Source organism: Polyergus mexicanus, unplaced genomic scaffold (genome assembly GCF_030449975.1).
Source record: "Polyergus mexicanus isolate NDT 795.1 unplaced genomic scaffold, iyPolMexi1.0 SCAF_5, whole genome shotgun sequence".
Lineage (NCBI taxonomy): Eukaryota > Metazoa > Arthropoda > Insecta > Hymenoptera > Formicidae > Polyergus > Polyergus mexicanus.
In genome coordinates, this window is record NW_027223325.1 from 4,945,681 (window position 1) to 4,957,419 (window position 11,739).

At 35.5% G+C, this 11,739-nt stretch overlaps 1 protein-coding gene across 1 annotated transcript; it reads right to left on the reverse strand.

Moving 5' to 3' along the window:
- Positions 1-5,573: 5,573 nt before the first annotated feature.
- Positions 5,574-6,289, reverse strand: LOC138933278 (craniofacial development protein 2-like). Its single transcript, XM_070295874.1, has 2 exons — positions 5,945-6,289; positions 5,574-5,870 (listed from the first exon to the last, which is right to left on the reverse strand). Exons 1-2 carry the CDS (start codon positions 6,287-6,289, stop codon positions 5,574-5,576), a joined length of 642 nt encoding a protein of 213 aa, XP_070151975.1.
- Positions 6,290-11,739: the final 5,450 nt, after the last annotated feature.

An 11,739-nucleotide genomic window follows, 5' to 3' on the forward strand; every position in this document is an offset into this window, starting at 1 on the left:
TGCTTTCCGGTCCCCCTAATATATATACAATATATATACCATATATATTTATATAATATTAAAGTAAAGAGAAAAACAAAAAGTGTAAGTTTTGCAATAAAGGAGTAGATAATTTAAAACATTATGTGGAAGAATAAAATAGAATAAAAGTAAATAATGCACGAAGCTAGAAGATTCATATTAAGTAAATTAACAAAGTAGAAAGAATAAAAATATTAGTTAGTGAAGAGAAGAAAAAGATAAAATAATAAAAAAGATGAAAAAAAGTGCAAGGTCATGTACAGATTGATATAAAAAAAATGTAAATAATATAATGTAAAAGTTTGAAAAAGTTCGTAAATAGAAAATAGAATAAGTTAAGATGTTTATTTGTAAAGTATGAGTATGATTGTATAAATGTGGTAAGAGATATTATAAACCAAGTCCTTTTTTGGCATAAGCTAAATAAATATTATTATTAATACACAATTTACTAACAAACAATATTATATATGTATAGCAGCACAATATAAGTGCAAATAGATATTAAAAAGAAAACGTAACATAAAGAGAAAAAATGCACAATAATTCTGAACTTCATTCATGCAATTAATCTCAAAAAAGCAAAACATGCAATTTTATCATTTTGTATCATTACAACTTTATGCAGCCTATGAGATTACAGTTGTCTGCAAGATATTATAGTTGCTAATAACGTAGATTATTCTATAAGTTTACCAATATTTTTCTTCTTTTTCAAATACACACAGCTTTTGAAAAATTATAAAAAGTAAGAAATAGGAAAAATATATACAATAGAAGTAGGAATACAAGGCACAATAAGAAAGATGCTTCATCAAAATAATTGCAATTATATATCAGTCTCAATCCCACAAACTATATAAACATAAAATAAATTTATTACATTAAATTGAAAAAAAATATGATATAATATATTTTTTTTCTTACCTGTAAAAACCACCGTGTATTACTTGTTTTGTTCTTGTATTCTGGTGATTGGATCAAAACGATAGCATATGTGATGCAAATCATAGATACATATGTATATGGTCAAAATCACATTAGCCATTTTTTATATTAAATTAGAATAATTGTGAATTGTCCCACAGCACTCGAACAAGATAAATATATATACTCATTGGTATACTTAACATTATATACATAACTTTTCTCTAAATGACAAAAACATTTGTTAATAAGTACTTTTTATGAAAAATTAGTCTAGATGAATGTATAGTATTATGTTAAACTAGTTACCTGTGGTTTAATTTTCCTTATATATATATATTAAAATTATAATGCATAAAAAGAAAGAATTTGAGATTTAAATACTTACGTGTTTCTTGAAGAATTATTGTATTCAGACTCAAATAAGATTTAAATAGAAGAATTTATATTAATTTCTATGCATACATTTTCAAAGAGATTTATACTTGTTCTTCATATTTGTGTAATGTACTCTGAGTTGCATTATGACAATATATTTTTAATCCATTATACCTTATCATCTGCATGTAAAAAAATGTGATCCTGAAACATATCAAATAAATAAAGTATGCACCTGCATGTTGCAAATTACATATTTTTTCTTAAAAGCAACTAAATAAATTTGTACGTAATAATTAAATAAATATATATTTATGTATTTATAAATGTAATAAAATATATATATATACATACGGAAAAAAGGCATTGAACAGCCCAGTGAGAAATCATCAGTTGAAAAGACGTCGAATCAACGACTTTTCAACTAAAGAGATTAGTTGATATAGACGTCTAAAATTTGGTCGATTAGACGTTTTTGTGTCCTTCGAATTAGACCTTTATAAGACGTTTATTTAAATGTCTATTAGCCGTTTATAAGACGTTCAAAAACACGTTTAAAAGATGTCTATTAGTACTTATTAGACGTTTATTTTGCGATAAAATAGAATATAAAATTTTAAAGTACACTTGGCAACAAAGGAATATTTTAAGAAATGAATTTACATACATATTGATATATACATATATGGAAAATGCATATATGTTCTGATATGTGTAAATTCATTTGTTAGGACATTCCTCTGTTGCCGAGTGCACTTTAAAACTTTATATTCTGTTTTATTCTGTATAAACAGGTACGAGTAAAATAAATAAGTATGATTTTAAGAACTAAGTTTAATAAAATAGAATTTAATAAAACAGATTGTTTATAGGACACTTAAAAAACATATATTAAAGTTTATATAATGAAGTTAAGTAATAAAAAAAGATATAATTAAATTATACATTAAAGTTTATAGAAAATTATCTTGCTCTTATCTTTATGACAAATTACAAAAAGAAACGGTTATTAACCACACTCTCTAATCCTTAATTCCATATATAATTACGGAAGTGATTTCTTTTCTTTATCGATTATAATTTCCTGCTTCCGATTTGGAGCTTGCTTAAGCCAATTTTGGCAAGCTTTTTTTATTTTATTTATGTCACAGTTTTCTTCTTTGTTATACATTATAGCGCTTGAAAATAAATACATAATTACAATTAGACTTATAGAATTACATCAACATAAAGATGTAACTATATTATACATATAAAATATGATGGTCAAATTATACAAAGATAAAAAACATGTTATAATTTACCTTGTATCATATTCCACAGATGACATTGTTCTAGAGGAATTTTTGCAGAATTTGGATCAATACCTTTAAAATTTATGTTCTTCGCTAAGCAATTGTACATCAATTTTTTCATTACATTCATTGTTGCTTTGGTTTCATCTAGATTATTGCCATAACAACTGATATATTTTATCTGTAAAAATATAAGAGCAAAAATATAGAGATCAAATAAAACCAAAATGAATAAAAAAGTTGCAATAAAATTAATAATTATCACCATAAAAATTGAGTAAGTAAATAATACGGAAGAACTGTAAAATAAAATATGTGAAATAAACAATTATAAAATGAGAAACACAAAATTCTAAGTGGTAATCAGGTGCGTGTATAATCATTATATGTCAGTGTAATTTACCATAACAGACATATTTCCTGGATCCTTCAAATATTTCTCAAATTTCCAAAAGTCATTAACAGATTTTAGAGGTAAAGCAGGTAAATTATGTGGTCTGATCATTTCTCTCTCGTTGGGCAAAAGAAAAGCCGTCAATTTCATTTGATTTGCTATTGATTATACATCGAGCTTGCTCTGTCAAGATATATGTTGATATCTTGTATATCAGAACCTATAAATGTAAAAAGTTTTGAGAAAAAGAAAGAAGCCAAACATAAAGCCAAGATAAATTAATAAGGCTCTACGAAATTTACAAATTCTTTAAAATCTCGGATTCTTCTTCTTCTTCTTCAGCCTGTAGTCCACTCCTGAACATAGGCCTCTTCCTTCTCCTTCCAAGTCGTCCTTTCCTGGGCGGTCTGGATCCAGTTTTTGCCCGCATGGCGCTGGATGTCATCTCGCCATCTTAGTTGTGGTCGGCCAACGCTTCTTCTGGATTCTCTAGGTCTCCACTGCATCAGTGTTTTCGTCCATTTGATGTTATCTCTTGCGACGTGGCCTGCCCATTGCCACTTCAGCCTCGCCCCTCGCTCCACCACATCTGTGATTCCTGTTCTCCTTCTGACCTCTTCGTTTGGTATATGGTCCTTCAAGCTGATCCCCAACATGGCTCGCTCGATGGCTCTTTGACAGACTCGGAGACGATTTGCGCTGCTCACTGTAAGGGTAGCAGTTTCGAGGCCGTATGTCGTCACCGGTAGGATGCAGGTGTCGTGAACCTTTCTTTTGAGGTTTGTGGGGACTCCAGGGTTCCTCAGAATGTAGCTGAGTTTCCCGAACGCTGCCCAAGTTAAGCCTATTCGCCTGGTGATCTCGGCTGTTTGGTTTTCTTTTCCAAACTTGATATTGTGTCCCAGATATACGTATTCTTCGACTATTTCTAGAGTGTGATTGTCAATAGTGACAACCATGTTTTTCGGACTCATGATCTTGGTCTTCTGGAGATTCATTTTTAGACCAACAGCTTGTGAGGCCTCCTTCAGTTCCTGGAGCAAGCTCTCGAGTTCCCCGGCGCCGCTACTTATGAGGATGATGTCATCTGCAAATCGCAGGTGGTTCAAGCGCTTCCCATCTATGTTGATGCCCTTCTGTTCCCATTTCAGGTTCTTGAAGATGTCCTCTAAGGCCAGGGTGAACAGCTTAGGCGAGATGGTGTCCCCCTGTCTAACATCCCTCCCGACCGGCACCTTTCCCGTGATCCAATCTTCCTCCATCTTGACATGTAGCGTGGCGTGTTCGTAGATATGCCTGATTAAGTTGGAGTATCTGGAGTCAATGCGTGCGTTATCCATCGCTCTCAGCACTGCCCAGGTCTCTATGGAATCGAAGGCTTTCTGGTAGTCCACGAAAGCTAGGTGCAGTGGCACGTTGTATTCCGTACATTTTTCAATTAGTGTGCGTACCGCTTGAATATGGTCGATCGTGCTGTAACCTTTTCTAAAGCCTGCTTGCTCGATTGGTTGGTAGAAGTCGAGTCTCTGGCTAAGGCGATTTGTAATGATTTTGGTCAACAGCTTATAAAATATTGAGAGTAGACCGATCGGCCTGTAATTTTCCATATTTGTGCAGTCGCATTTCTTGAAGAGCAGAATGACCTCTGCGTTCTGCCATGAGTCCGGAATTCTCCCTTCGTCGAGACATTTGTTGAGCAAAATCAGAAGTGCTTTCTCCAGAATCTCTCCTCCCGCTTTCAACATTTCGCTCGTAACGAGGTCCTCTCCTGGCGCCTTGCAGTTCTTCGTTTGTCTCAGGGCTTCTCTTAATTCCGGTCCGTCAATTTGCTGCAGCTCCTCTGACCCTACGTTTTGGACACTTCGTCTTGGTTCAGCCTGTTGATATTGTTGGACTGAGCTGTATAGCCCACGATAGAAGTTTTCAATAACTGCTGCGACTTGGCCCCTATCGGTGACCACTTCGCCGCCCTCATTCCTCATCCTGTGGATTACCAGCCTTCCCCTTGACATATTGGAGCGCAAGACTTTCATGTTAACGTTGTCCGCAATGGCTTTGTTGATTTATTGCGTATTGTAGGCTCTGTGATCCCTTCTAATTGCCTTTTGCACAGCCTTGTTGAGATCTCTGTATCTTGGTGAGTCTCTGTCAGTGTTGCTTCGCTCTTCAATAAGTCTCTCAGTGTCCGGGCTGATTTTTGGGTTTCTCCTTGGGCGAAGTGAGCATACTTGTTTCACAGCAATTCGGATGCTGCTCGTGATCTTACTTGTCAGCTCCCTGAGTGGCAATTCTTTCAGATCCTCGACTGGACAAAGCTTTCTCTCGATGTAGGTGTTATACTCTTCTTCCTTCCCCTTTAGCTCAGCCATAATTGGACGTATTTTCTTCTCCATTAACCTTTTTCGCTCTAGGCGAGTGTCTACTTGTATCTTGGCCCGCACCAGTCTGTGGTCGCTGTCAGTGTCAAAACGGTTCAGGACTGACACATCAACACAAATGCGTTTATCAGTGACCAGAACGTAATCAATTTCATTTTTGGTGCTGTTGTCTGGGCTTTTTCATGTCCATTTTCTCTTAGGATGCTTTTTGAAGAAGGTGTTCATGCAGTAGATTTTTTCTTTGCTGAAGAAGTTCATCATTTCTTGCCCACGCTGGTTTCGTTCCCCCAACCCGAAGGTGCCGATGTACGGAGGGTCCGTTTGGGTCTTTTGTCCAATTTTTGAGTTGAAGTCGCCCGTCATTATAGTGAACCTCGTTTTTTCGGCGCTCTTTGCTGTTGTCAGGTTTTCTAAGAATTTTTCATGTTCTTCGTCCGTAGAGGCTGACGTGGGTGTATTACCTGAATATTGCACTTGCTGTTCAGTTTCATCACAACCCTCGCCGATATCGCTCTGGTCTTGGTCACGAGGTGTTTGATCTTTTTATTTACCAGTAGGGCCACGCCGCCAACGTGTGCATTCACATCTGAGTTTTTCTGGAAGAGAACATGTCCAGATTCCAGGGTGGTGACCGTTTCGCCCTTCAGTCTGGTCAAACCAATGACGTCCCATTTGATCTTGTTCAGTTCCTCTTCCAGCATGGAGAGATGTTCTTCAAGTCTCATTGTGCGGATATTGTATCCAGCAATGTATAGCGTCTTGTTATTTGTTTTCTTTTTCCCTATTAGTCGAGCCTTTGCCTCCCCCAGAATCCTCGAGGCAGACTGACGTGACAGTGCGAGATTCTGAGATTTCAACTCTACTCGCCTGGGGTAATTTGTTTCAGAGTTCGACATTTTCATGAGTTAAGAAGGTGTTGGCAATTAAAACGCCGCGCTTGCCGAGCGTGATGGCGAGTACCTGTTGGTCCACGGGAGCTGTTTTATTTCACTCCTACCCTTCAAGCAAGTTTGACGAGCATTCCCCTATCCGCCACCCAGGAGACGCGCCCTTAGGGGGTTACAGGTTCCCCCCAGGGGGGGATTAATAAGAGCCAAACGCGGATGTTGATGCCTTAAGTTTCGTAGAAAATTTTTTATCAATAGCAAATGAAATGAAATTGATGGCTTTTCTTTTGCCCCACGGGAGAGAAATGATCAGACCACATAATTTACATGCTTTACCTCTAAAATCTATTAATAACTTTTGGAAATTTGAGAAATATTTGAAGGATCCAGGAAATATGTCTGTTATGGTAAATTACACTGACATATAATGATTATACACGCACCTGATTACCACTTAGAATTTTGTGTTTCTCATTTTATAATTGTTTATTTCACATATTTTATTTTACAGTTCTTCCGTATTATTTACTTACTCAATTTTTATGGTGACATTTATTAATTTTATTGCAACTTTTTTATTTATTTTGGTTTTATTTGATCTCTATATTTTTGCTCTTATATTTTTACAGATAAAATATATCAGTTGTTATGGCAATAATCTAGATGAAACCAACGCAACAATGAATATAATGAAAAAGTTATATATAATTGCTTAGCGAAGAACATAAATTTTAAAAAGGTATTGATTGACAAACTCCGCAAAAATTCCTCTAGAACAATGTCATCTATGGAAAATGATACAAGGTAAATTATTATATATTTTATCTTTGTATAATTTGATCGTCATATTTTATATATATAATATAATTATAGCTATTGATAGTGTTTGGCTCTTATTTTAGCCCGGAATTTTTAAAAATTTATAAAGTTAAGAAGTGTGTATATTAAATGCAAATAAAAAGTCATTTTCTTACCAATGCTTGCGTTAACAGAAATCTGTTTATCTGAGGATACAGCTCTTTTGCATTGCGTTTTACTTTTTATGAAGTCTGATTCTGATCTGACAGTATCTGGTATATCTGACAATGAGTTTGATTCTGCAAGAGATAAAAAAGAAGAATAACCAAACATAAAATCAAGAAATGTGTATAATAAATGTAAAAAAAAGTCATTTACTTACCAATACTTGCTTTGATAGAAATCTGTTTATTTGAGGATATAATCTTTTGCGCTTTTTATTATTTATGAAATCTGCTTCTGATCTGATACCATCTGATGAATCTGAATTTGATCCTGCAGGAAATAAAAAAAAAGAATAACTAAATATGAAATTAAAAAGTGTGTAGAATAAACATAAGTAAAAAGTCATTTTATTCTTACCAATGCTTGTGTTGACAGATATCTGTTTATCTGAGGATACAACCTTTCTGCATTCTTTTCCACAATGTGTTACTAAAGCTTGGGTGATAATTGTGAGACATTCTGTATACTCTTTTTGACATTCCGTTTTTTGCTAGCAGATGAAGACCAAAAAAAACGACACGAACACTTTCCATTCAACCTAATATAATATGATATACTTATTATACCACTGCTTGATTTGTACAGGACAAATAAGCCAATCATATTCAGGATCTCTCCCTTTCTTTGCATAAGTATTTGCCAAATATGGCTTAGGAGGCCAATACACTGCATTTTCTGTCTCATTTTTTTCTTTTAACCATTTACGATGTCCAACATCAAAACATACATCATCATTTTCATCACTGCATTCTTCATCTTTATTCTCCGTAAGAAATTTCGCAACAAAAAACTAAAGAGAAAGAAGAAAGAAACAAGATATTATTATAGAAGAAATTTTTTTAGTATTGTTCTTCTTTTTCAATATTGTACTTTTCAGAGTTAAAAAAAATTCTATAAAAAAATTATAAATGGATAAAAAAGAACAGTATTGAGATTTCAAATGCTAGAAAGAGCTTGAAAATACATTATAAAGTTGATTAGTCTTTTGAAAGTATATTAAATATATTTATCATATTTAATCTTTACTGCCTAAAAAAATTTTTCACTTATTTTCGAGAAATATTTTAATTAAAAATATATATAATTCTTTATATCTTTCTGATATATTGTATTATTTTTCCTTTTTATTGCGAATTCTCATTCTTGATACGATTAAATTGATACAATACCCTTCAATGAATTGCAAACATTGTGTGCAATAAAGGGATGCTGAGGTACGATTCGCTATGAGGTATATGAATAAGCCAACATTTTGACTATATATTGGATAACTGAAGAACATTCCTTATTGTACTTAAACGGCTTACTTTCGAAATACCAAAAACAGAAGAAGGTAGTGGATAATCATAATAATCTACGGAGTGACGATATTTATTGCCCACTACGCACACAGAATTGTCATTTCTCTGAATAATATTTGTTATGATCATAATATCACCATCTGATGTTTTTAGGCAAGAATCTCGCTGTCCCAGCTGGAATGTAACACCATTCACAATCATCTTCTTATACTGAATGCCTGGCGTTGTTTCAGTTGGGTCAATATGTCTCTGAGAAAGAATAATGTTACTTCCATCATAAGGTAGACGAATAGATCGAATTTTGTTTTTTTCCAGGTCTCGCTTCGCAACTTGCTCAAGCGGTTTACGAAAGGATCGAAGAGATTCTTTGATTGATTTCAATCGATTCTCAAAAGTAAATGCACTAAAACTGTCTAGTTCTCCATGTTCAGTACATTCTTTAGCCAAATGAAAAATAGAGTGTACATTATAAACAATGAATTTTTCTCCATATATTGCATCAGAATGAACGATAAATGTTCTTAGCAACTCATTAGCATAGTTATGCATTGTGCGAAATAAAACTAGACTGGCTAAGATATAAATAGCAGTATGAAGAAGGAGATAATGCTTGTAAATGTTTGAATCTAATGGTCCAAAAAAGATAAAGATGCCATCATAAATACACATTCTTCGTAACTCAGTGCTTTTATAGAAATGTGCTTTTGAAAAATCTTGGCGCTTTCTATTAAAATCATTTGGGCAATACTTCAGACTAATTTTAAGCAGGTCAGAGATGGATGCAACGGTATCTAAACTGAGTCTGAAATGACCTTTCCATTCAAGCCATGCCATAAGTAGCCTCTTGAATACTCCAGAATAAACAAGATGCATCGCATCCAAACGGAACTGTGATACCATTTTACTTTCCACAATAAGAAGAGGAGAATAACCTTGGTGATGAATTGGTTGATCTTGATTTTGAAAAGATTCATCAGTAGTGTATCTAGGCCGGTTCTAAGCCATGGTCCTCTGAGGGGGGGTGAGGGATGAGGGGAAACCGGCGCGGGGGTATGACGTCACGCGGGGGATGACGTCACGGGGGGGATGACGTCACGGGGTGGGAATGACGTCAGGGGGGGTATGACGTCAGGGGGATGGGAATGAAGTCATGGGGGTGAGTATGATGTCACGGGGGTATGACATCACGGGGGTGGGAATGACGTCATGGGGGTGGGAATGACGTCACGCGGGGTGACCGCGGCGGAACGGTAGGCGCGGGGTCCGCGGAGAGGGGGAGAGGGAACGCTGCGGAACGGTAGGCGCGGGGTCCGCGGAGAGGGGGAGGGGGACCGCGGCGGAACGGTAGGTGCGGGGACCGCGGGGAAGAGGGAACGCGAAGGTACGATGCCGCGAGTAGGTGTGGCATTGGTGTTGGAAAAGGATGACGTTCGCGGGAGAAAGAGATAAAGAGAGATAGCGCGAGGCATGCATGTACCGATGAGATAGCGCGAGGCGGTGCGAGAGAGAGCATACGCGAGGCGGTGCGAGAGAGAGCATATGCGAGGCGGCGCGAGGCGATCACAGGCACGAGGGAGAAGGATAGCGTCCGCATTGGTGTTGGAAAAGGATGACGTTCGCGGGAGAAAGAGATAAAGAGAGATAGCGCGAGGCATGCATATACCGATGAGATAGCGCGAGGCATGCATGTAGGAAAAGGAAAGAAGAAGGTGCAGAAATAATTGATACTTTAATTATAATTATAATAATAAGTTTATTTCATAATTGTGTGTATATTACAATGTGTGTGTGTGTGTGTGTGTGTGTTAAAATAAAAATAAAAATAATAATAATAAAAATAATAATAATAAAAAAAAATATATATATATATATAGGCGGCGCTCCTTCTGAAACAGAAAAATATTAAATATTAAAAATTAAATTTATATTAATATAATATTTTTTAAAATAGATACTTACATTTTTACATATCAAAATCCCAATCCTTGGACATCACTGTATAATGATCTCGCACACAATGATCCAAATCTATTGTATGAGATTTCTTCAAACCGATTGCTTGACCTTGCACCATTTGTACAATTGAAGTGACAGGAGTGTTTGTCGATAGCGCTGGGACACGAACATCTAAAGGTTTGTATTTTGTGCGTAACGAATGTCTTAAACTTTCAAGTCGCGCGATTCGGCTAGCCAACGATTGAATTCCATGCCCCTGTTGTAACATCTCATGTCGGTACTGTTCTTCCAACCACTCGAGACATTTAAGGCATGTTCTTTCCCATAACTCGCATGCACACACCGAGTTCACCTGTATGAAATCCTCCCATAGAAATTATTCTAATTCCGCAAAATGTTCGGAGTCCCCCATATTTCCTATTTAAGTCTTTTCACAACACAAGTTTTGTCCAGCTTATACAATGCAAATTGGGCACATATTGCAGGGCATTATCTGGTACAGCGGTTTTCCACATTCTCCGCAAAACGATCCCAGGATTAGTTCATAAATTGCACTTTCATGCTGTCGCACAACACGAATATTCGAAAATAAGTCTGAAATACGCATAAAACAACATGTGAAAATTTTTTTGTTGTCTTCACTTTTATAATAAAAGTATATACAGCACATTTTTACCGCACTTAAACTATTTATTTCAACTCGGTTTAAAGTACGTTAATTTATGTCCGTAATAACACTACTGCAATCACTATTGTAATCGGAATCCTCCGAAAGTATGCGGTCTTCGTCTGATGAATCGTCCGACAAATTCTCAATTTCCATCAAGTTGTCATCTCCGAGAATGACATCCTCATCTTCAATAACAATAACTTTTTCATCAACCATAACACATATTGTTAAGATCGTCGTAAGGATGAAGACGGTTGTGTATTATAACGTTACACACTCCTCTCGATTATATATATTTTAGTTTCATATCTTTTGTCTCCTTCTAACTGGAGTATCACGTTTCATCTACCTCAACATTTTTCTACATCTTTAGCAGAGTGTATCGAGAGAAAGATTTAAGTTTTGCAGACTGTGCATATCTATTACATCGTTTTATTCATACATAAAGAATGGGATAAATAAGTAAATTCACAGATAATTAGTAAAATAACTTATTTATTACAAGCCTC

Bases quoted from the DNA above. Each gene is read 5' to 3' on its own strand.
- LOC138933278 (XM_070295874.1), bottom strand. From the start codon at position 6,289: ATGTCGAACTCTGAAACAAATTACCCCAGGCGAGTAGAGTTGAAATCT. The intron at 5,871-5,944 runs GTAAATAAAAAG...GAAACTGAACAG, and splicing joins TTGGCGGCGTGGCCCTACTG to CAAGTGCAATATTCAGGTAA.